The following is a 26,993-nucleotide window of genomic DNA, read 5'->3' as shown; positions in this document are numbered from 1 at the left end:
GTTTATAATAGGAAATTCACTCCTCTGAAAGGAAAATACCTGTACAGTAAGATGACAGTCATCGAGAGTCTCGGTTAATTCAAAATTAGCAATAACTCAGACATAATTCTAGTTACTAAGATCTTTAGATTATGTGGCATTATCAAGGACTCTTAGCCACCAACACGTGCCGTAGGGAATCCTACGATGAAAGGGATATCATTTTTGCCTTGACTTCAACCAAAGAGTCTCAGCTTTTATTTGTTTTACATATTGGGACTCTTGATAAGATTTTACTTGATAAAAGAAAATTAGTTCTATGGTTAAAAACTATGAAGTCATGAATCAATCCCAGTAATCTTGTTGTCATCTGATTCATCAAAAGATGTGCTTGATAAGATTTTACTTGATAAAAGAAAATTAGTTCTATGGTTAAAAACTATGAAGTCATGAATCAATCCCAGTAATCTTGTTGTCATCTGATTCATCAAAAGATGTGCTTGAAAACTGAAAAGGCACAGTTTTCATGTTATCTTTTAAAAGTTTTAGTTGAAAAGATAAATAAATAGTTTTAGTTGATTAAGTAAAATTTGCCTAATCATGTTATATGTCTACTATGTGCCAGAGACTATGTAAAGGGCTTTGTATATTAATGCTTTATCTTATTTAAATGTAACAATGCTATAAATTCTTAGTGATACAGATGAGGAAACTGAGACTCAGGGATAGTGATATACTCCCAAGATATCTAGTTAATAAATGGCAGAGTTGGCTTTGAAACCAGATTTGATTCCAAAAACAGTGGGCTCCATCAGCAGATGAATGGATAAGGAAGCTGTGGTACATATACACCATGGAATATTACTCAGCCATTAAAAAGAATTCATTTGAACCAGTCCTAATGAGATGGATGAAGCTGGAGCCCCTTATACAGAGTGAAGTAAGCCAGAAAGATAAAGAACATTACAGCATATTGACACATGTATATGGAATTTAGAAAGGTGATAACGATAACCCTATATGCAGAACAGAAAAAGAGACACAGAAATACAGAACAGACTTTTGAACTTTGTGGGAGAATGTGAGGGTGGGATATTTCAAAAGAACAGCATGTATACTATCTATGGTGAAACAGATCACCAGCCCAGGTGGGATGCACGAGACAAGTGCTCCGGCCTGGTGCACTGGGAAGACCCAGAGGAATCGGGTGGAGAGGGAGGTGGGAGGGGGGATCGGGATTGGGAATACATGTAAATCCATGGCTGATTCATATCAATGTATGACAAAACCCACTGGGAAAAAAAAAAATAATAATAATTAAAAAAAAAAAAAGAAAAAAAAAAAAAAACAAAAACAAAAACAGTGGGCTCTACTGCCGTACATGTATGCCTAAGAAATGACGACAAATGGTTTTATAATGTAGGAACTGCCTTTATGATGAAGGTGAGGGGAGAAAGGAAGAATGAAAATAAGGAATTAAAATTATATTGTAACATGATCATAGCCCTCGCAGATAATGCTAGAATACGTGTGAAACAGAAACACGAATGTCCCAGCAGTGGAATTGTGGATGGTCTGTTTTCCCTTATTTCTACTCTTTTCTTGGTATTGTCCCTGAGTTTTTCAATAAAGGTGTATTGTTTAAGGTGCACCATAATTCAGCAGAATTGATGGTGGTGGTAGTGGTGGTGGTATTTTTTATTATAAAAAAATAACACACTAAAATTGAACTGAAGAATATAATGAACTGCCATACACCAATTGCTCATTTCTGATAATTATCAACTACAGTCAATCCTGTTTCATTTATATTGCCATCCATCTCCCTCCCTATATTGTTCTGAATCAAATATCAAACATGTCATTTCACTGTATTTTAGTAGGTGTCTTAAACATAGCTGCAATAAAGCCTAAAAAGTAAACATAATTCCTTCCTGTTATTAAATAACCAGTCAGTATTCAAATTTCCAATTGTGTCATAAATGTTACAAACTTTGTTTTCAATTTTTGTTTTTTTGATTTAAGATCTATAGATCAGGTTCACCCATTGTGATTGGTTGATGCCTTCTTGGTACCTCTCACCTTATATGTCTCCCCTTCAACTTCCCTCCATCGGTTTTTTCCTCCTTATAAATTACTGAAGAAATAACTGTGCCAGTACCATCTCTTTGGTGTCATTTAACAATATACGTTGTTCTCTTTCCTGTAAATTGGTAGATGCTCAATCAAATTTAGGTTTGATTCTTTTTGGCAAAATGACTCTATGGGCAGTAGTACATGCCTCCCTCAGAAAGCATGTGATGCAAAGAAAGCATCTCTGTGCATTTTAAGCAGCTCACCAATTTTAAGCATGATCAATGTTTATGATCTTCGTTAATTCTTCGGAAGGTGCAAAATGATATTGCAATTCCATCATTCCCTTTTCACTCATTAAGTGGAACTTGTTTTCTGTTTTTTAAGAAAAAGTGTCCCTCATTTACTGTTTGCATACCCAGAGGTATGGGAGTTTGTATGGGAACTGTAGGAAATACTGAACTACTTTATTTACAACTTTTCAGAATGATGAGCTAGCCTGCTAGCATCCTCCAATGTGAGCAATTGTTGCTTCGGTTATTGCACAGGGTGTTTGTCTCTTCATTTAGTCTCATTTGAATCCTTGTGTTTTAAACATACTCAGTATTTCCACCCACTACAAATATTATTTTCTCTACTGATGTTCAAATTGTGCTATCTTCTGCCTGGCTCATGTTTTGTGAGTCCACTAAATTGTTCTTGATAGTTTCCTTGCTATCTGACAAGATTTGTAGGCTCTTTTTATACTTTTCCTACTGAATGTCTTTTTTTTCATTTATTTTTATTAGTTGGAGGCTAATTACAATATTGTAGTGGTTTTTGCCATACATTGACATGAATCAGCCATGGATTTACATGTGTTCCCATCCTGAACCCCCCTCCCACCTCCCTCCGCATCCCATCCCTCTGGGTCATCCCTATTTCTTCTTAAAGTAACTTGAGTTTATGCTGATAATTCTAATTAAAAACAGGATATTAAACATATTTATATCAAACTTCTATCTCCTTTCTCTTTAGCCAAGAATCCTAATCCTAAACAATGAAAGGAATAAAGAATTAGAAAATTGCATTATTATTCTCTTGCCTTATTCCACAATGTTTTATCCCACACAATAATCTCAGAATGCTGACACTGTCACCAACAATAGGATTGTCAAGGGTCTAAGATGATTTTGGAGTTCTTTTTTACTTTAGGACACACCCCACTAGGGAGGTACAAATTACTGCATTTATAGCAATTATTATAGTTATCTGCGAGGTTTTGGAACCAACTCGCTATATACTTGGGTACATTTGTTTCATTTATGTTTTGTAACTTTGTAAAAATACTTAAATGACTACAAAGTCAAATCAACAAAACATGGTATAATCAAAGATTTTCGGCTTCCAACATTGTATTGTCCCTTCCAGCTTATTCCTACACCCGTTCCTTATTGATAACCATTTTAAAAAAATTATGGTTTTAAAAACTGTTGGTTTTTAAAATCTTTGGTTTTAAAAAATATAAGCAGACACTTGTATGTGTACAAGAGGGCATGTGTAGAGCCCTATCCTTCTTAAATTGTAACCTGCTTTTAACATACTTTCTTCTAGTTTGCTTTTCTCAATTAACAATTGAGAGAAATAGCTTCTGGAGAAACAGCTGAGTTATTTTTATAGCTCCATTAGATACATACATATATATATATATGTATATATATAATGTTCATTACATGGACATACTATAGTTTTTAACCAATTCTTTGAACATATATTATATATTCAAACACAAATACATATGTGTGTTCGAGACAGATTTTTAGGAATTGTATCGCTAAGTAAACAATTGCATATATAATTTCGCTAGTTATTGAAATATACCTTCATAGTGACTGTTTTGTAATGACAAATAGGAATGTAGCAGAATATTTTCCCAAAACTTTTTCAACAAGTATTTTGTCAGATTTGGGATATTGGAAACCTATTCCCAGGTGGCAAAATGGTGAAGAAGCTGCCTGCCAACGCAGGCAATGCAAGAGACACAGGTTACCCCCCGGAAAAGGAAATGGCAACCCACTCCATTTGTGCTGTTTTAAGCCACTGAATCTGTGGAAAGATGTTAACTGCAGCAACAAAAAACCAATACAAAGTTTTTGATGAGATTTTATTGTGAAATATTGGATTTAGAAAAAAGTACAAAATGTCAACGGTCAGATGTGTACAAGTACAGTATTTCAATAGTCTATACATGTGAACAGCTTAACAGGTTCACTGCAGAATGCATATTTAGACCAATACAATCTAAAAAGGACTGCAATATTCACAGGCTATTAATACATAAATAACTGGAGCCAAAATGACCCTCACTGGTAAATGCTAATCAATAGCTGAAAGCAGCCTAAAAAAGCACAATATACGGCACACCATAGTATCTCCTTACAGGTCCACATTGAGAGGATATTAGGTCATTAGGTCAATACACTACAGATCCAGGACTGGGACTCATTACTAATTTATACAATTGCAAATAATTAAGTTATAAAACCAGGTCATGGAATAAAGAGAGGCATTTAATTAGGACTAAATACTGTGAAGCCCCTAAAATATTTTAGCCTCTGAATTTACAAAGCTTAATTATTTAGACTGATTTCAATTTTTAACCGCTTACCTACAAAAAAGGGGAAGGGGCACCTTTCTTTTGTAGCAGCTCCAACAAGGTGTAAGAACTATTACACAGTTTATTTTAAAACCACAATGACCACTGTGGATTGACAAATGGCTATGAATCCAGAATACAAACAGTATAAATTTTAAAGAAAGGTAATGACTGTATTATGAATTTAGCAAATCCTGAAAACATTAAAATCTGTGTTAAGAAAGCATTAGCTATCATTGTGGAGAGTACTAAATTTAGGAAAATTATTGCATGAGGTCTCATAAAAACAAACCGGTTTACTTTTTCCAAGTCTGACTGACTCAGTATTTTACTATCACTTGAAAATTACCCTAGATTATATGTTTTCAAACTGGATAAAACATTATTTGAAATCAGTTTAAAATGAAACTTTAGGAACAATCTACTGAAACATGAATCATGTTAAGAACAATTAATAAAATCATCCTGTGTTCCGAGGAAAGAGGATAGGACATTCTTAGAAACCAATCTTCAAAACTGATAAATTTAACAACAATTTACTAGAAACAAATTTATCTTTGCCCATAAATTCCTAAGAGAAGGAGACTTTCTACTCTGTACAGTATACCTGGCAATGTTTGATACTTTAAAAATGAACTGAAAAGTCTGAATTGGCATTTGCTAAGTAGGAGATCAATTCTATTACAGGCTGAAAACCACTAGATCAGAATGTAATTAGTCAATAATTTCTCCTAACCTATCCCACCCTACCCTTAACCTTTTATAGACAATTTTAAAGACTCTGATATAATTTTCTTATAAATAGTGCCTGAATCTTACAGTAGATTCCAATTTATTCAAAGATAATCACAGAATGATTTAAAAGATATTTAATTTTTCCAGATTTGCTTTAAACTTACAATTTAAGTATGGTATACATAAATATTAACTTAGATAACCACATATTATAGAGAAAGCAGATATATGGACCACTGAAGAAAAATTTTTTTTAATTTTAATAAAAGAAAAATAAAACATGTAACTCACAAAATATGAACATGAAGCCATATGACATAAAAAATAAAATTATTCTACCCATACTGATTTAAAATTAAATCTTTTGGGAACTATTTTAACATAATTCAATGAATTCAATGACCAATAGTTTCCCATATCACACAGAAACAAACCACGAAATCATCTCAAGTCTAATGCATTGTCAGTTCTTAATGCAACCTCAAACATTTTACTAGCAACTTTTCCTTTTGAAGTAGGCTTCTGTACATATGCATTTATATACAAACATTTATTAAACATGATTTTAAAACAAACCGTATGTACAAAAGATCAGCATTCCTATAAATAAAAACATTAGGTGGCAAAAAGGCACTTGTAAGTAAAAATCTACAGTAGTTTTTACAAAACAAACACATTTTACCTTGGATACTGTACAATAAACATTAATTCCTATACCAATAATGAAAATACTAGTTTACTAACTAATGTTAACAATGTAACTTTTAAAAACATATTTACATATACTCTGAAGTCCATTTAATAAAAGCACCATGATTCTCTCCTATTTCATGTTGATGAGAAGTATAAACACAATTACCAAAAAACCAGTGTTCACAATTTTTCTTGTTCAAAAGTTTTTGTTATTTCTGAATTGAAAACTGTTTATATGAAATCAGCATAGTGTAAAACAAAAAACAAACAAAAAGCCCTGCTGTTCTGACTTCTGAAAACCATACCTACTCTATTATTGCATGTTGCATTTTATAAAGAGCACTAGTCATGCACTCCTTTACAACTGTTTAATACTATTGCTGGCAAAAAAGTTCCTGGATATCAAATAATTAAAAAGTTACTTCAAACCAGTTGAAGTTTTATTTGAATGTTTTACAACTTAAAAAATGCTGTATATCAATTACAAAAGTGAATAGGAAACACGCCAATTCATTTGGTGTGCAAAAATATTTTTTCACTACACAGAATTTAAGGGCTTCACAGAATTTTTTTCAAATTTTACATTTTTAGTAGAAACACTTAACGAATAACCACTTTCTCAAGGGGATGTTAATATGCTTCCACTTTTGTCAAACTTTTTACCCTTTGACAATGCTGCAACCTGTTTGAGTAGCTCTCTGTTTTTGGCCTGTGGGAGACAAAAACATTTACCATTAAAAATATGTCAAATATTAGGTCATGCTGAAGAATACACACTATCAGAATGAAAGAGGTGCTATACTCAGGCTCATCTCTTTAATGTCTGATGTGTAGAAAGAAAACTCTAGATTGGTTTGTCAGCCCCCTTTGTAAATGTCCGTATTAAGGTGATTGTTGTCCAAAGATACAACTGGTTACAAAAAATGCAACTTAAAGTGAATCCATTTAAAAGATGGTCAAGTTTTTAAAAACGGGGAAAATATTTCAGCTTTACTGTAAAAACATGAAGCAAAAGCTATGAATATAAGTATTATTTTATAATGAATAAGATCAAATAATTCAAGTGATAATTTGAGAGGACCATTTCTAGAACAACCACAAAGTCCTTCATTTTGATGTGTATACTTATTTATAAAATATGCATAAGAAGTCCTTTTTGCAAAAATATACAGACTTTATTGCTTTGCCAAACAGACTACTCTGTTAATGATACTTAAATAATTTTTTTTGAAGCACCCATCAGAACCACACCTTTCTGGTCTTTTTTTGTTGTTCCTTTAACTGGCATACAGTTATTTGGTATGGGCTTTGATATAATTTGAGCAGTTATACATTGTCACTGTGGCTTATGTTTGAAAATCATTTTCCTTCACAGGTCTCAAGATTTTTTATTATCTAGACTTTTTTAACCTCAGAGCTTTATCTTCTAAGTTTAGCCTTTGTATGGCAAGGTAAAAGTGCCTTCTCAGTTTACGATCTTAAAACAGTTTGATGAAATACAAACCTGTCTCAGGCTTTGTACTTGGAAGCATCTCCCTCACCCTTCTCCAATCAAATTCTCCCTAATTAATACCCATGACGACCCCCAAAATGCAAATAACCTAGCTATCTTATATTTGCAAGTCAAATCATTTTTTAATGTTCTACTGCATGATTAACAGCATTTCTCTATTTCATGATTATTAAATAATTAAGGTTATAATTAGGAGTTTCAGTTTCAAATTCAATTTCAGAAAACCACCAAGGATCTAAAAGGATTTTTATTTTCCCTTTAGAACTAGTTTGAGAAACTCAGAGGACAAATCAATGAGAATGCCTGGCAGTTAGTGAAAGTCAAACACACACACTCATTATCAATTGGTATATCCCTCAGTTGACCATCCAAGTAAATACGATAGTCATAAATTGTTTTCTTTTCACTGTTAGCTACATATATTACTTAATTTATAATAGACTCACTGGCTAAAACAAGAAATCTTAAGAAGCAAATTTTAAAATACAAACTAATGAAGAAAAAGGAAATGTTTGTAAAGTTGCTCCAAAGAGATCTGTCAGATCTGTAAGCTACATTATGCAGAAGTGTTTACAATGACATAGCAAATCATTAAAGTTAACTTTTAAACTACCTTTTCTCATTCATGATTAAAATAAAATATCAATGAGTCTATAATTGTCATATTCTAAGTATGAAATATAAGAACTCAAACGTTAGGTATTACAAGGGTAGGGGAGAAGAGGGAGAGGGAGAGATGAATGGAGAGTAGCATGGAGGCGCACACACTAACATGTGTAAACAGACAGCCAACGGGAGTTTGTTCTATGACTCAGGGACCTCAAAGTGGGGCCCTGTGATACCTACAGGGGTGGGGATGGGCGGCAGGTAGAAAGGAGACTCAAGAGGGAGGGGACATATGTACACCTATGGTTAATTTACGTTGATGACAGAAATCAAACGAATACTGTAAAGCAATCATCAATCAATTAAAAATAAATATTAAAAAAACATTAGGTATTGAAAGAAGTTGGTATTGAAAGAAGTTAGCAGCTAATTTTCAATCTGCATGTATTATTTAGTATCCTAATCACATCACTAAATTTGCTGATAAATTATGTAAGAAAAAAACCTTTAAGAAAAATAAACGGTCAGTTGCTAAAAGGAGACAAGTCTAAATCTGTCTTATTCTGATACAATATATTTTATAGTAATATTTAATATATGCATTAAAAATGTTTTATCCTGGTATTTATTACTTCTTTATTACACACCATGCAAAGATCAATCATTTAAGAACTCTTAAGCAACTTAAAAATTTTTAGAAATGCTGGCCTAAAGGAAATATGTGGATTAAGAATCACAGATCCTTCTCTGATTCCTGGTTCTGCCATTTATCTGCTATGTAATTTGAAATTTATTTTCTCATATGTAAAACAGAACTCTCACCATCTACCTCAACAGGGGTTTAAAGAACTGATCAAACATACACAACACCTGGCCTAACACAACGGCTGGCATACAGTAGGCACTCAAATGCTATTTCCCTTTTCCCCGCTATCACCTTATCCCCTAAATGAAGCTGTATTTTTTACTGGGTACTCCTGATATTTCAGACAATCTGGTTACTGTTTTGGTTGGTTGGGTTTTGTTAAGGGGTTTGTTTTTTTTGGACAGTTTTCTTCTTGTGTTGCTCAGTGATTATTTTTCACGTTTGGTAATTTCAAACGTTTTGAGAGCTATTAGAAGAAGGTAAATTTTCTGCTTCAGTGTTCAGTTTCTTATCACAAAAAGATGAGAGAAACAGTTCACTATATTTACTCAGGTAGAGAACCGTACTAGTACATGGCTGCTAAGGGGAATGGGGTTAAAAAGGGATACTTAACTGTGACAGGAGGTCACCAATAATACCACAAATATGGAAGTGGTCTAACAGCAAGAATGAAACACAAAGCCTGAGTAACCTGAGGTGGGAGACAGTGCAGAACAGGAGAAAGGAGAGCTGAACCTGAGTTAGAAGATGTCGGTTTCTACACCACTTCTGACTATGTTTCCAGTTTCATGTGTAAAATGGGGATACCACATAACTGAAGGTTACACTAAGGTGCAAATAAGACAGCCTATGTAAAATTATGTTGAAAACGTACACTTCTATGTAATTATTAGCTATTTATTCTACGAAATTTCAGCTACCAACCAAGAAGAGGTGGGCTAAGCATACTAAACAGACTAAAACGTCAAAGAGAAGTCCCCTGTGCTTACAGCTACAAAAAAAAACAACGAACTGCTCTTCTGAACAGTAAGTTGTACTAAGGTTTATCAAATTTAAGTACTGCTCACAGGTTTTTTGCTGTATCATTCTGAATTTATTCATGTTTTGGCTACACTGCATTAAACTGGAGATCACCATGCAGAAGATTTTATTTCCAGTAATCACTCAGCACTAACAACCAAATGAGTAAAACAAAATAAAACTACTACTTTCCGGATGGATGAGAAATGATAATGTACAAGAAGCCTAGTATATAAAATGAGCAAATCTCTCAGAAAAAAGGGCTGATGGGTATTTCCATAAATCACCACTCATTTGGCAACCTATCTGAATGTCTACTATGTGTCAGGTTCTAATTCTCTTCACAATTCTTTGTAACAGTAAGATCAGCATTAGGACTAGACAACCTCTACCCTGAATTTCAACAAGTTCCTAAACCCACTTTACAATCTTACTTAATGTAAGCTATGTTCAAAGACTGAAGAACACAAAACCAAAAGATAGGAACAGCAAATATCCCTTGGCGTTACAGTGTTAAAAAAAACAAAAAAAGTAGGGCAGTATTAACTCCTTCCTTCCCAAGTTGCACTCTCCCAACCAATAGCCTGAAGTCAGCGCGCTGCCATCTTCTATGCTTTTAAAACAACAAACGTCAGAATGTATAAATTGACAGAAGATGTAATTAACTTAGTGCGTCTGACTTCTAAATTCATGAGACCTAGGTGGAAAAAGGCTTGCGGAAGGGGATAACCCATGCCTGTGTTGGACGCTCTCCACCTCTGCGTGCCAGACCTCAGACAGCACCCTCCGTGTCACTGCGGTGACTCCCGGCGTCACCGTCCAGCTGTCCTGCACACAGAAGCCTGCCGAGCGCACGCTGCAGCACTCGGAGGCTGGCTTGCACAGGATCCCTCCTGTGGAGACTCAGAGCCCTATCTGCTGCTGCTGCTGCTCAGCTGTCTCAGTCCTGTCCAACTCTTTGCGACCCCATCGACTGTAGCCCGCCAGGCTCCTCTGTCCAGCCAGGAATACTGGAGCGGGTTATCATTCCCTGCTCTAGGGGGTCTTCCCGACCCAGGTCTCCCACTTTGCAGGCGGATTCTTTACCGTCTGAGCCACCAGGGCAGCCCAGAGCTCTGCTTGGCACTTTGGAAATCACAGTCCAAAGGTGAAAGTGCACTCTTGGGCCTTGCACCTCTGCATGCAGCATGAATTTCCTTCACTTGAGGTCCCTGAAAATTGGTTTGTACCTCTACTTCTCCCATTATCTGGGAGGAAACAGAAGAATTTCTACACACTAAACTTAATTTTCACCTTAGTTTCATGAATCTGAAAACTCCATCTAAATTTCAGGCACAAGTTTTCAGATTTAATCTACTGAATCCCCTTTATCAAGTGATTTCAAGCAACAACTTTTAATGGGAGCAGGATTAAAAACTATTATAAAGTCAAATCAAAGCTGAAAGTCCTCTGGATATGCATAAAGGAGGGATACCAATATGACTCTAAGAGAAAGAATACTATTAACCAAGTTTAGCCATCCTTGCTTAACATTTACATAAATTCTCTCATTTACCTGGAGTTGTTCCACTGTTTCTTTGTGAGCTTTTTCCATACTGTTCATTTTTGTTCTCAAGTTTGACTCTTGGTACTGAAAATCTGCCTTAAGTTCAGTTAACTGAAAGGTTAAAAAAAACATAGATATATAAATATCCATATGTATGTATATATACAACCTAATATACAAACACACATCATTTTAAAAATTTTTCACAGTAAACTCACAATTCATCATAAAATGGAGAATGTTAACAGATTCCTGTGTTTTATAACTTATCTAAAATTTGTTTTGTGAAATGAATTGTATCTAATTTACTAGTTTAACACTAATATTAAGATAATATTGAAACATCAGTAAAACTTTCGAGAAGTTGCTGTTTCTGTTTTTTTTTAAGGTAGTTTCACTGGACACAGAATTTGGCAACTGGTGTGCCAACAGGAAAGCTTAGTGGTTAATGCTCTGGAAAATGCTTCGATTAAAACATACTTCACATATAAAAACAAAGTAAACAGTACAACTGGCTTCAGGTTAAAATAATCTTCCAATGACAGAAGAAAAAAGGTTCACACTGGACAAGTATGAAAAACAGAGAAACAGTTTTATCAACTGAAAGCTATATTGCTTTTCCCTTAAACTTTACGTCCAGAACTCTGTATCTGATACCACCTAAGAGCTGAGGTAAAGACGGAGAACAAAGCACAGAAATACAACGTGGAAGGAGAAAGGAAAGGGTTACTTTAAAATTTGCGCTTAGACAACCTAAAACAGTGATTTGAGAAAGACAGCTACTACATGACAATTTTTCTTCATAAATATAGATGGTCTAGAGATATAAAAAAAATCTCATGACTTCACACTAAAAAATAAGTTGGTATTACATAATTTCAATAAATGAACCAGGTAGAAGAAAGCTTCTGGTCATTTTTATTGATTGATTGATTTTTATTATGTTTTTAAACTGGAATATAGTTGCCTTTCACGGCTGTGTCAGTTTCTGCTGTACAACAGAGTAAATCAGCCTGACACATGTGCACCCCCTTTTCTGGATTTCGTTTCACTTAGGGCATCACAAAGCACCAAGCAGACGTCCCGGGGCTACAGGTTCTCGTTAGTTATCTACTTTATACACAGCAGTATGGTACAGCAATGTCAATCCCACTCCCACCTTTCCCCTTGGTATCCATGTTTGTTCTTTACGTCTGCAAGCCTACTTCTGCTTTGCAAATAAGATCATCTTTACCACTTTGGTAGATTTTATATGCTTCCGGTTATTTTTAAATGGTTTTCATTATGTAAGTTTTAAAGGTTTGCAGGTTCTTTTCTGTAATTACCCAGTAATCACTAAACAAAGTAGTACACCAAAAAGAGAGAAAGGAAGTCATGGTGTCTTATATTCTGATTTTCTAAATAAAAGCTCTCGCTTTTGTCAAATTCAAAGAATAACTGAATTCTGCTTTCTATATTACAGAGGAACTCCTGTTCTGAAATGCCAGTTCACATTAGATAAACTATGATATTCTCATCTCTATATCATGAGTTGCCTCCATATTATTAATTTCTGAAAGATAAGAATATGTCTTTTTTTTAAATTATTCTTTTTTATCCTTCTGATCTAGTATGTGGCTGGCTGTAGAAGTCACTGAATGAAGTGAACTAAATTCAAGAAAACACAACTGTCTTACACTTACATTGTAAGAAAAAGGTGTAAATATGTAGCTATTTTAGGCTTACAATTATTTTCCTCAAAATACTGCAAATTTCCACGCTCATTAGTGTTTAAGAAAAAGGGAACACTAACAAAAACAGAAAACTTTCACCTAAATGCACTAACACAGACTAGTCATGCTAGAAAAAAAAACAAAATCTAAAGGAAGCCAATTCATTACTACTTGGTTTTGGAATCATTGCTATTTTATAGTACACTTACCATTTTACTCAACTTTTATCTAGGTTAGTAAAGATAGACCTGTCTTTGTGTAAGAGAAGTCTCTCTAAAATTTTGAGTGTAAAACAAATTTTCACTAAAACTAACCTAAAATATTCTGTTGCTAAGCAAAAAGAACCATAAAAAAAAGACACTCATAATTTTGCTACTTTTATGTCAATTCTAAATTTCATATACTGAATTTGCTTAAGCTATGGTACAAATGTATTAAAAGAAATTTATATCTGTTAACCATCAAGGTGAGGAAAAATGTAAAGTAAAAGGTATTTTTTTACATGAATGTCAGAAGTGCAAGCCAACTCAGATTCAAGCATTACCGTGGATACTCAGAGACAGCCATATTCACAATTATGTCTTGTTCGTAATTTTAAGAAGAGTATGTTTTCCTATTGCAATAATGTTTGAAGTAGGTCAAACTAGATAGTCCAGGACCATAAAATAAGTACAGAAGTAGGTTCTACCCTTAAAGATGACCAAACCCCAGTAATAGCAGCTATGAGCACTTATACATGGACTTTACATTTTCATTTAATTACAATCATCCCATGACATGGTGTTAATACTCTCATTTTTAAAATGAGAAAATTGAGGCCCAAAGAGGTAAAATTCAGCTCAAGTGCGCAGAGAAAGTATTACAACTTTTTACTAAACAGACTATGTATTTGATATTCCTCTTAATCTAACTTATAAAGTTCCAATAAGTAGACTTACTTTCCACCTTATATATAGCTAATCACTCACATAGGAAATTCCCACAGCATTTTCACCAGTTATTTGATCCTGATTGAAATAAACAATTGGTATATAAAAGACTGCATTCAATTCCTTTCTTTTATCAAAAGAATTGACACTATATTCATTTATATCTCGTTTTCAAATTAGGACAGTAGACTTAACTTTAGATTTCTGGCTTAGTGAAACTAATATCCAGAAATTATTAGAATTTTATAGCCCTCAACTAATTCTGAGAACTAAAACTCTGAAATACTGCTTTTATGTATCATCATTAGATGGCTTAGGCTCCAATTTGCACTTCTGTGTCTTGTAAGAATCATGCACAACACACATTACCAAGTTATTAAAGGAAGTCTAATAACATTTGCAGTTATCAAGCAACAGTCAAGATGTAAATCTTACCAGGCTTCAGTGAACCATGTACTTACCTTTTTATCTTTTTCTAAAATGGTCTGGTCTCTCTGCTGTAAGAGACGTTTAAGTGACATCACTTCTTCTTTCAGTTGACTTATAAGGACAAAATTGTCTGTTCCCCCACTATCTGCTGACTGATTTATAGAGCTACTAAAAAGAAAAAAGTAAAACACAGTTAAATGAAGTAGAAGGAAAATTAGCAGGTGTTCAAATTGCATAAATTAGACAATTCCACAAACATCCTTAAGGCTAATGCAAAAAAATATGTACCTGACAGAAATGGATGCAACTGGCAAATTACCTTACTAATGGCACACATTACATACACCTGCAGAAATATAATTCAGTATTAGCTTTTAGGGGGTCAATACTTCTAGTGTAAAGCAATAGGCAGCCAATTTGTACAGTAACATCAGCAAACTTTTGGCTAATGAACTAAAACAAAGTCACTCTCATAATACTTTAAATCTAAAAACATTTTCCAAGCAGGTCAATCTCAAATACCACAATTAGTTTTGTGTTTCACTGAAGAATAATTAAGATAAAGAGAATTCAGACTTCTTTTCAAAACCCAAATTTATGCCCCAAATAGAATAACATAGTTCAGTGCCACTTTCTTATTACTAAAATTAAGTTAAAAATTTTAACTGATTATGTTTACTCTTTGATGTCACTCAAAGAAGTCAATGTAGAAGATACATGTTTCTATTCTTTTACCTAATAATAATTGGCAACCAGTCATAATTGTTCATTCAACTAAGTTGAATTTTCACAGCACTAAAGGAATTCATTTTTACCTATCTCCATTAGATGGCTTAGATTCCAATTTGGGCTTTTTCTTTGGAGTTTCATTCTGAATTGCTGCAGAGGATTTATGGCTGAAACCAAACATTAATAAAAATAATTAGAGTAAAAAGGGAAGAGGCACCAAAGGAAAATTTATTTTTCTTCCCCTAAAGCATTACTGAACATCAATTTTTTTAAAGCCTAAGTAACAAAGTTAAAGAAATGTCACATTTTTAAAAATATATGTCAAAGTATTTCAGGAAATATATTAACATATTTACCTCTGTTTCCACAGTCCCTGTTCTTGTTCTGGACTCAGATTGCTGATTCTGAAAAATACACAAATGACATCTAATAACATTTATTTAAAACATCAACATTTTAATAGCATTCTTCCCAATGGAATCAAATGATACATGTTTATACTCTTTTGTTCAATGAAAGGCATATTCAACTAAGTTTTCAGACTAAGTTAATATATATTGAATAAATCACATTTTAATAAAATAAATTCTAATCAAACGATTACTGGCTATCTTGCTTAAGAAAAGTACAATGACAGGAACTGAATTTTCTTTTTAATTAGGATTTTTATAATTCAACTTAATATCATATTAAGAGTTAGGGTATATGAGCATGAAAACGAATCTAACAGGGTTCTATAATGATAAAGTCTGAAAATCATCCTACTCAGGCTACCCTATTTTGGACAGAAGATATTTTATCTTAAAGTTAAGCCCTTCCTAATAATCCTACATGGAGATGAACTGGAGTGACTCAGGTAGCTCAGAATAGTGTTGTCAGGCTAAACCAGGAAATATCTGAATTTCTTTCTTTCCTAGTTTTCCTAAGAATCCTCTCCTCCAGTCTTTCATTAGATTGTACTCTAGAGCAGTCAAGCTGCAAATATTGGGAAATCTCATGGAAACAAGTGATTTTACTTTTCCTTATAATTACTGCTGCTGTTTAGTCACTAAATCATGTCCAACTTTTGCGACTCCATGGACTAGCCTGCCACGCTCCTCTGTCCATGGGATTTCTCAGGCAAGAATACTGGAATGTGTTGCCATTTCCTTCTCCAGGGGATCTTCCTAACTCAGGGATCGAACTTGTGGTCTCCTGCTTGGCAGGCGGATGGACTCTCTATCACTTAGCCACCTGGTAAGCCCCTTATAACTACTACCACAGTACTACTTCTTTTGCATTATGCCACAATGCTAATAACCACTTAATAATTCACTATGAAATGACCATACCTTTCTCCCGTATTTTCACATTAGCTAATCCTTCACTAACCTCTAGTTTATTCATTCAACACGGGCAGAGCATCTCCTATGTATGTATCAGACACCACATAAAATGCTGACCCTTGAACAATATGGGGCTTTGAGGGCACTGATCCTCCAAGCAGTTGAAAATCTTTGCAGTCAGTCCTCCATTTAGGAGGTTCTGCATCTAGACTCAATCAACCACAGATCATGAACTGTAGTAAATATTTAGTAAAACAAAATCTGAGTATATAAGTGGATCTATGCAGTTTAAACTTGTTGTTCAAGGGTCCACTTGAACCTTGTACAATATAACAGGTGTTAGATGACCTGGGCTGTGCGACCTTTTGCAACTTACTGAAAATCCCTGAGCCTCAGTTACCTCATCTGTAAAATGGATATGATACATAGCTTATAGGGAATATGAGGATTAAATGAGTTATGTATGTAAAACAGTACAGTGCTACATACACAATAGAAATATGTACATGTGTTTGTGTGTATAAAATTTATTGCTATTGTAGCTGTAGAAGTTTTTTAGCCATGTTCTTAAGAATCAGCTATAAATAAATACGCCAGGGAAACAACAGCTGAAATTCTATCAACCTCAGCTATTCTCTACTTGTGGTGGGAAACAGCAACCCTACTGAGGAATTCAGTTGCCATTTTCTCTTACAAACTTCATTAAAAGCATTGGCAAGTCATATGCACTGGCAAAGTCCAGACCTTGAAATGAGAAAAATCATAATAGTGACTTAATAGAAACACTTGGAATCTCAGCTTTCTGAGGTAGGCTTTTCTTGTATCCATATTAACCTGAGTTTCTTCCTTCCTCCAACCCCAATCAATTTATATCACAATATGTAAACTGTCTCTAATCAACCTCATCCACTGATTTTCAGATATGGCTCCACCAACTGGTTGCCTACTCATCACATACAAAATAATATTTACATTTCTTAAATAATCAAAAGGAAAATAAAAAATCCATTCTCTTTCCCTTTATCTTTGAAACCTGTCATTCTTTCAAAAGATTAAGTTACTGTGACAATATTAGATCTTAACAAACAATGTGCATGTGTCCGTTCACCATTATCCGTGAAGGACAAGGAAAAGAGATATTTCAGCTGAGTCTGAGATGTAGGTCTGCCAGTTACCATCATGGTAGTTATTTTTTCGTACTTTTCCCTAAAGCAAGAAGTGAAAATAAGGAAGATTTATGTTCCTTTGCTCCTTGTAATTCTCCGATACAGAGATCAGAACATTTCTTCAAAGTAGCCAGGTTAGAAGACACTATGTAATCTACCACTGTTAAACTCAGAAAGCACTACAGCACAGTAACAAATGAAAAATGGCTAGAGAAGCAAACAGTATCAGCGCCTCAATAAACTCCCATAATCTAATATATGTGCTTGCCTAAAGTTTAGAGTCAAATGGTGTTTATTAGACAGACCTATAAAATACTCCAAAAGTATCATCTGTGTTCCTAACTGTGGCAGACATCAGTTTTCTGTACATGAAACTATGTTTTGACTCCCTAGCACCTGAAAAACATTCAGAGAAATTTGCGAAAATATAATAAATTCTCCTGAAACTCAGTGTGTATCATGTCCCTTTTTACTACATTTTAATTTTTGTGTTTAATTTGCATTTTAATAGTCTTGATTTTCCATGAAGACTAAAGCCACACTTAAAAAAAAAACGTTTACACACATTACGGGTTACTATATTACTACTATTTAACTTTTCTTCCCAAGGCAATTTAAAAATCAAGTAGCTGATATTTGAAGAGTTCCTGTTTTTTAAAATAGCAAAGTACCACTAGTCAGAAAGATTTTTTTCTCACATTTAGGGAATCTTCAATGTTTAGAATGCTTCTATCATGGTCACAAATAATAGTGTTACAATCTGTTCTCCAAAAATACATTTCCTAGTCACTGGTTAAAATTTACTTTAACTAAAACAAGTTAATAGTAACTGCTGCTGCTGCTGCTGCTGCTAAGTCACTTCAGTTGTGTCCGACTCTGTGCGACCCCATAGACAGCAGCCCACCAGGCTCCCCCGTCTCTGGGATTCTCCAGGCAAGAACACTGGAGTGGGTTACCATTTATTTCCTCCTCCAATGCATGAAAGTAAAAAGTGAAAGTGAAGTCGCTCAGTCATGTCTGACTCTTCGCGACCGCATGGATGCAGCCTACCAGGCCCCTCTGTCCATGGGATTTTCCAGGCAAGAGTGCTAGAATGGGTTGCCATGTCCTTCTCCAAATAGTAACTGAGGCAAATGTAATTTTTACAAGTAAAATCCTAACGATTCTTTGAGTAGTGAGGTTTTTGATAACATGAATCAATTAAGTATTAACTATGTACTTGTATTTTGACTTCATTACAAGATCATATTATACTGTAATTCCCAAAATGTCCGATCTTCACATTTATGGTAAATAACTAAACACACTCACTATGTGTAATTCTGTATGCTGAATAAAGTGAGGAAATAGCCCTAGACACTCAAGCTTACCAGATACTAAACTAGTACACAGCTAGCATTTACAAAAAGTGAAACACCAAAATCAGGTATTAAAATGCCACAGAGAACTTTGGAAAACACGCTTTCAGAGTACTTACTTATGATGGCTACTGCTGTGACGGTGGTGATGATGGTGGTGGTGGTGGTGGTGTTTTGCATGATGCTGGTCTTTCTCAGTAAGAGATGAAGATGATGAATTTGAATGTGAAGATCCAAGGCTCTTCCTTTGTTCTTTTGTCTTCTGTAAAACTCTCTTGTATGATAAAGTACAAAGCCAGCATAATAACTTCCCATCAACCTTTTAAAAGACAATACTTATATTAGATTAAATGTACCTGTAACTGGCTATAAGTGAAACCAGGTGAAGATAAGCTGTTCAACTTCTGACTCTCTTGCACACACAGATTTTTGCAAAATGGAAGTAAAATTAGACTTTTTGAATCTTGGGGAAATGCTTCTTTAGAGGTTCACAAAATGGCAAAGGATGATATACGGACATCCATTAGTTTGATGAATTTGAATTTATAGAGAGAAATTTGTTTTATTACTGGAAAATAAACATAAATTGATGACAGATATATTTCAGAGAAACCTTATCTAAGCATTAACCTGAATTCTTAAATCACTGTTATTACTAAAAAGACAAAGTATCTATCATGACAGCAAAACTGTTAATTTATAGAAAAAAGAAGAGATTGAATGACACACAGAACCAATTTTCATTTGCAAATTCACCACCTACAAGCTAAAACCTATGTCACCCCTAAATCAACTTGCAGCACTTGTGTGATCATTCACCCACATGCATCTCTCTTTCTCTCTTTAGTCACTCTCACGACCCCATGGACTGTATAGCCTGCCAGGCTCTTCTGTCCATGGAACTCTCCAGGCAAGAATATTGCAGTGGGAACCCACATGCACAGAGCAGCACAAAATTTGTGTAGCTGGACTGCAAATGTTCCCAGATGAGGTTGAACAAGGTGATGTTCTGCCACCTTTTCTCAGCTCTCACATTATAAACAAGTATCCTTTTTACAGTCTACTTAGTGTTTTTTATTGTTTTATTTGTATTGTATTTATTTTTATTGTTTTGTTGTTTTTGTACTGTTTTTTATTGGTGATCTCACTGTTACAATTGTCCCCAAGTGTAATGCTAAGTGATGCAGTGTTCCCAAGCACAGGTGGCCGTGTACCCTATGTGGAAGACTGCTGTTCAGTGGCTAAGTCGTGTCTGACACCTCTGTGACCCATGGACTGCAGCCCACCAGGCTCCTCTGTCTATGGATTTCCTAGGGAAGAACACTGCAGTGCGCTGCAATTTCCTCCTCCAGGGGATCTTCCCAACCCAGGGATCAAACCCATGTCTCCTGCACTGGTATGTAGATTCTTTATCACTGAGCCACTCGGGAAGCCCTTATGTGGAAAACACCTGTGTTAGGTAAGACTCAATCAGGCAGTTATAGTGCTGTTTGCTATGAGTTCAATGTAATCAATCAACAATGTATATTAAGTAAGGTATCTTTAAACAGAGACATATACAAAACAGGATTAGGCATTAACTCTACCACGTTGTGACCAGAGGCAGGAACCTAATCCTGTATTGCCCTAGGGGCCACAGTTCACTATTCACTCACTCAGTGTTCGCAGCAACTTTATAGAACAAAACTATGACAAACAATGGAAGTCCACTGTATGCGTATCAATGGGGTGGAAAGGAGATTTCTTTCCAAAATTATTAAGACTAAATCTATAAAAATTAGGTTTCTATCTTCTATTTGTTCACACAAGAAGTGCTGAAGGGACACGTTTTCCAACTAGGATACACATATTGCTGTGGAGGGACCTGGGAGAGGCCCTCAAAGTGACAGTCATCCTCCAAATCAATTGACACTGACAGACATCAGGAAGCCTGTGTGAATGCACAGCAGAGCAATGTCACACACATACACATACTTTTTAAGTTACTATAGGTAGAGGAAAAAAAATGATATAAAATATGAGCCTCAAATCAAAAGGCACATGACTTAGAAATATATATATATGTTGAAGCACCATCAGCTATTTTTTCACACTAGCAACATCAAGTAACCAGCAAAAGGTTAAGTAGCTGAAAGGATTTAAAAGCAGTCAGCAATTTTTTCACACAAAATGTTGGATAGCCAAATAGTACATAATACTCATCACAGAATATTTTTTACAGTATGTATGCTGTGCTTAGTCACTCAGTTATGTTCAACTTTTTGCGACCCCGTGGACTGTAGCCCGCCAGGCTCCTCTGTCCATGAGGAGTCTCCAGGCAAGAACACTGGAGTGAGTTGACATGCCCTCCTCCAGGGGATCTTCCCAACCAGTGATGGAACCCATGTCTCCCACATTGCAGGCAGATTCTTTATTGTCTGAGCCACCAGGAAAGCTCAAGACTACTGGAGTGGGTAGCCTATCCCTTCTCCTGGGGATCTTCCCAACCCAGGAAGCAAACCAGGGTCTCCTGCAATGCAGGTGGGTTCTTTACCAGCTGAGCTAACAGGGAAGCCCCCTTTTTAAAATGTAGTAACCTTGACTGATCAAGATGAATCTACGTATGATGCCAACAAGGAGAAAACGTACTGTTTGTGCACTATCATCTAACCACCAGCTTTTAGGGACTCAAAGACTACATCAAGTTTCAGTAATGTATTAATCATTAAAAACTTCCAACTTGTTTGTGATGTACTTAATTTCCAGAGGATGTCATAACATAAATAAAACATACCTTTCTTCTTCCTTCCTCCTTCCGATCAAAAGCACATTGTTGTTTGCACTGTTCACAAGTCTGAGGTGGTCCATATTTTTTTTCTGAATTTGTGCAACGCTGACACTTTGTACCAATAAATGCTGCAATTATGTTACAGTACTGACAGGGCTTAGGCTGAAAAAAACAGATACGTATTTTCTTTAACTGAGACATTTAAAAATACTAAAATTTTGGTGCATGACCTAATCTCAGTGTACAGGGCATATTTCATGAGTTAATTAAGGAAATGTCATAATGGGTGAAAAAATTTGTTAATTATGTTGCTCTATCATAGTCAAAGACATTTATTTTATTCATATAGTAACACTTATTTCGAGACTCATGAAACTTTTTACTCTATTAAATAGCTAAATAAGACCATGAGAAATGTACTTATGATTCACATAGTATGTTATATAATACAAAAGCTACATGTAAAAAAGTTCCAATCAAAGGCACACACTGATAGAAAAGTTTCATATATCCATATTTGAGGGAAAGAATTTCTACCAACTCAATATCCTGTTAATTACTTTATCATTTATTCAGCATACATTTAGCAGTTTTTATCATATCTAAGTACAGATGATGCAACGAACAGATGAGTTTTCAACTAAAAAAATTTGGCACAAGCATATTCAACTGTAACAAACATACCTTGATTTTCTTTGATATCCAAGACAAGTCAGATTTTAGAAAGCCTTAAGGCCAGCAATTTTACTAATCATGACTGTAATATACCAATAATGAGTGCAATATACACAAAAGAAAAGAATTATACTATGATAACTTCTTGACTTTTGAGACTAAATGCCTGAACACTGTGCTGTATATAAGAACTGTCAGAGGTTCTGAGGAAGGGGAAAAATACAATTATGCAAATTATGAATATGTAGGTTCTCTAACATCAGGAGTTTGTTATATTTGTCTCTTTAGAGAATAAGACCATAAACGTCACACTGAAATTCAATATATATAAACATGCACATAATATGACTAATTTAAAATGTTGTTTTCCCAGCTGACCCTCTATAGAAAGTTTCTTTCCTGAAATATTTTGCTACTTCGAAACATTTAAGAACACAGCAATATATTTTTTCTAAAAGGTGAATCTTCGTGAAAACATTAACAGATCAGTGGCAATAAGATGAAAATATAAATATACTTACAGTGCCAAATTGCTTCACATTTTGAGCACACTTCTTACAAATTGTATTTGTTTTGCTGAAAAGGAAATTGTATATAGATGATGAAACTTATGCAGCACAATGTTGAACTAAAGCAAGCAGTCAAAGTGTACTATCAGTAAAAGTATACTCTCTGCTATAATAGTACTTAAAACTTATTCTAACACAGAGCAAGAATTTTTCAAAAATGACAACATAAGATCTTTTCAGGGCTGTATTTTTTTATCTAAGTTTACTCCTCTTAATTAAGAGAAATGTTCTTATTTCATATTTTAAATGGAAACAAAACTAAAATTCTATCGTTTCCTATTTAGTTCCAAAATCTTCACACTTGCCACTATGTATGCACAGCATCAGTGCCTACATAACCTTCCACTGTTCGCTCTTCACTATTATGACGCTTATACCTGTGAAGAAATTATTATTGTTCATTCCTCTTTTTATAAACTCTTCTATGGGTACTGAGGCTCTAACAGGAATCACTCCATTATAAGATATGTTTTTCTTTCACTGGTGAAAAGTTACTAGACTTTGCTATAGACCTTTCCTCAAGTCCATGTCAGCACTAATGTTCTACCTTTTTAAGTTTTTTTGATGTGGGCCATTTTTAAAGTCCTTACTCGGACTTTAAACAAACAATATTTGTTAAATTTTTTGTGTTTTGGTTTTCGATGGCCTCAAGGCATGTTGTATCTTAGCTCCTTCACCAGGGATGGAACCTGCACCCTCTGCATTGGAAGGCACTTAACCTCCGAACTACAAAAGATGATGCTGTCGTTTTTTTCTCTCACATCTTAACAACAATTGATATTTGCACTGTTCATTAGCAAGGCTGTATATTTTCCTTGCAATAATTTATTTTTTATTTCCTCAGGTATAAAGTATAGCTGTAAAATACCCATTAATTTTTGGTGAATATTCTCTCTCCTACTATGTAGAAACATGTAGAAAGTGCTTACAACTATCATTTTGAGAAACTAAAGCACTTTATTTAAAAAAAGCTTTAATATATATACCGGGTTACTAGCCTCAAGTATTCCTTACAGACAATACTTTGCCTTTAACAATCAAAAACTGTTCAATATACAAACCTCTCTTGTTGAAATTCTGATCTGCAGTAAGTACATTTTACAATAGGATGTGCAATCCGACATTCCTGTAATAAGACAATATATTAGTCAGTATCTCGAAGTCCCATATTTCACTTTTCTGGTGGAAAATTATTACTCAACCTAGTCAAATGCCTGAAACGTCAATAAAATCTGTCCCCCAACGAAGACAATTGAGTGATTTTATCAAATAAGTAGCCAATTACAGCATAATTCCTTAGGGAAGGCTTAGATGTCTTTGTCTTTATTAGATATGGGGGGTACTCAACAGATTAAAATTACAGAAAGCTGTCAGGGCCGCCCCCAAGGACTGGTTAAATGTGAAACTACTTGTTATTTTGCACCGTCGCTCACAGACAGCATCCCGGCTTTAATGGGATGGGAGGAGCTCCAAATCTTAGAGCATTCTGTTCCCAAGCCAGACGCTTCGCTTTCCCGGACAGGGAAGGAGGATGCCATCAGCTCTGCGGCTTCGGGTTCCTAGCAAGAAAGTGCAAACACCGTCCTCTGCCTCCCGGTGGAAGGAGAGGACAGACCAGACAGAAAACCGAGAGGAAAACGTCTCCATCCCGGGGTCTCTGCGGCATAGACAGGTGGCTGCCTCAACGCAGCCCCACCCCGAGACCCCCTCAACGCTGCTGGGGCCCGGACCCCTCTCGGGCCGCCTGGAAGAAGGCAGGGCTCTGTCCTCCTCTCAGGGGCTTTCCCAGCGGATGCCCAGGTCCTCGGAGAACCGGGTCTCTGGGTGAGGAGGCGAGAACTCCAAACCCCCAAGACACCAGCGAGGAGAGACAGAGGGGGTGGGGGGGCTGCAGTGCCACACGGGCACCCAGCTCCCTCGGGCCACGGCCGAGGAAACCCCGCCCGCCCGCCACCCAGCGCCCACGGACCTTGCAGAGCTGCTGGCCCTGGGAGAGCTCCTCGAAGGGATAGCGCTGGGTGCACTTGGTGCAGGCATACAGGGCCGAGGCCGCCATCCTGCTCCTCAGCCTCCTCCTCTACCGCCGCCCGCTCCGAGGCGGGGCCCCACGGGGAACTCTGGCGCCGCCGCCGCCGCCGCCCGGGCCGCGCGGGCTCCTCCTCCTCCCCCGCCCTCGGCCTCGCGCCCACCAGACCCTCGCCGCCAGAGCCCGAGGCCCCGCGGCCGCAGCCGTCTCCCTCCGCCTCCACTTCCGCCCCAGCCCACCCAGTGACGCCGTCCCAGCCGCTCCAGCTTAGGCCCCGAGAGCGGCGGAGGGAGACGAAGCGGGGAGTTTCGCTGCGGTTTAGCTGCGCGGCGGCAGATCCGCTTCCTCCTCTGCCTCCCCTTCCGCACCCCTGATTGGCTGAGGAGGCGACTGCGTCACTCGGCCGCCCCGCCTAGCTTCTGACCCCCGGTACGCCGGGCGCGCCCACAAAGGGAGGAAGTCGCTGGCCAATAACAGCCCGACGCCCTCAGCGCGCGAAAGCTGCTTTAAACTCGCCCCGCCCCGAGGCCCCGGTCGCGGCTATTTCCAGCAGCCAGTCCCAGGTTTGCGTGGGAGCTCCCCAATCTAATTGGGCAGTTGTTTGTAGAGGTTTACTCTCTGCCCCGACTCTTTTTTTTTTTTCTCCCCTTGACTTCCATTGGACCAAATCTCTAGGCCCCTCCTTATCCTATTTGTTACTGGCCGAAAGGGAAGTACCTCACCTGGAGAGGCGTCCCCGGGTCAAACTCAAGCTCTCTCCGGCGTTTAGCCCGAGGGAAGTGATGGAGGGTTTTGAGCTTCGAATTCGGTTTTATTTTATCCCATTCAACTCACTCGCCACTGGAGACACCATAACCCCTCGCCCAGGTTTCCCCCTTGAGAATGCCCGCCTCTGCGCAGAAGCCCCTCAGGAACGCCGCCCGGTCGCCCGCCGCGTCCCGGCGGCGCTCCGTCGGCGACCAGCTACCTTGTGACGTCACCGAGGGAAGAGGCGGGTTCTCCCGCCACCGGAAGACGCCTGCTCTTTTGATTGGCTGGTCAGGACGTCGGTTAGGGCGTGTGGTCCTTTCCTTGTGCGCTCCGAGCGTGGGCGTCCCGCTGGGGGTGTGTGGCAGGGGTTTCCAGACCCGGCACCTGCACCCTAGCCCCTTCCATCAGGGGTTCGGCCCAGGGTCGCCCCTGGCGGGCGGCTCGCGAATCTTGAAGAACAGCCACGCAAACCCGGAGCGTCCCGGGGCTGCGGAGGTCCCCTGGGCGGGCTGGAAGATGGCGGCAGCATCGGTCTCTGAGACTTCGGCTTCTCAGTTCTCGGTAAGAAGCCGTTGACCTTCAAATAGACCCTGGGTCGGTCCCAGCGCCCCCTGTGCATTATCTCACTTTTCAGAGCGCTCTCGGTCTCGCGTCTCCCCAGTCCTGGGGAGCCGCGGGGGACACCTCGATGGCTCCGTTGCTGCTTCGGCGCCCACTGCTTCGTTTGAGGCTGCACCCTGCAATTGAGACGGCCTAGGTCTGTCTCTCCCCGCCTGCCCCCGTCACCTTTCGGCGTAGCCGCCCTGGCTTGCAGAACGTTGCCTGGACTCGCAGGGATGGCCACCTACACCTTGGCCCGCGAAAACCGCGTTCCCGGGTCACGTGGGTGTAACGGCCCCTCTTGGAAACTGTCCGAGACCAGGTGGGCGCTCTAGTTCGTCGACTTGATTGGCGGCTGTTGAATTATACGCAGTCGAGTGCTTCTGCGATTTCTTTGCCTTCAGTGCCTCCTCCCACCCTCCCAGTAACTTCGATTTGTGCTTAGCCTACCCTGAGCGCGCGCGCGCTCTTCCTGCTTCCCACCATATTACGGTGACCCCAGGTTGCAAATC

At 37.4% G+C, this 26,993-nt stretch overlaps 2 protein-coding genes across 3 annotated transcripts in view; one reads left to right on the top strand and one right to left on the bottom strand.

Annotated features, from left to right (window-relative positions):
- Positions 1-4,181: 4,181 nt before the first annotated feature.
- Positions 4,182-25,266, bottom strand: FAM76B (family with sequence similarity 76 member B). Of its 2 annotated transcripts, none has more exons than XM_061143786.1 (10): positions 25,075-25,266; positions 24,167-24,231; positions 23,058-23,112; positions 21,868-22,023; positions 19,214-19,413; positions 15,602-15,649; positions 15,332-15,412; positions 14,549-14,681; positions 11,456-11,557; positions 4,182-6,824 (listed from the first exon to the last, which is right to left on the bottom strand). In XM_061143786.1, the coding sequence occupies exons 1-10, from the start codon at positions 25,159-25,161 to the stop codon at positions 6,735-6,737; spliced, it is 1,017 nt and encodes a 338-aa protein (XP_060999769.1). In that variant the 5' UTR covers positions 25,162-25,266; the 3' UTR covers positions 4,182-6,734. The 2 variants fall into 2 exon arrangements, with proteins under 2 accessions (XP_060999769.1, XP_060999762.1); XM_061143779.1 differs by having other exon boundaries at positions 14,549-14,684; positions 25,075-25,265.
- Positions 25,267-25,892: 626 nt separating this feature from the next.
- Positions 25,893-26,993, top strand: part of CEP57 (centrosomal protein 57) — a 48,958-nt gene continuing 47,857 nt past the window's right edge. Inside the window, exon 1 of the mRNA XM_061143768.1 lies at positions 25,893-26,442. Within this exon, the coding sequence (XP_060999751.1) occupies positions 26,014-26,442 (429 nt within the window). The 5' untranslated portion in view covers positions 25,893-26,013. The remainder of the gene's footprint in view (positions 26,443-26,993) is intronic.

This window comes from Dama dama, chromosome 1 (assembly GCF_033118175.1).
Source record: "Dama dama isolate Ldn47 chromosome 1, ASM3311817v1, whole genome shotgun sequence".
In the NCBI taxonomy this organism is placed as follows: Eukaryota; Metazoa; Chordata; class Mammalia; order Artiodactyla; family Cervidae; genus Dama; species Dama dama.
The sequence above is the reverse complement of the archived record's forward strand: the minus strand, read 5'-3'. Positions and strand labels throughout refer to the sequence as shown.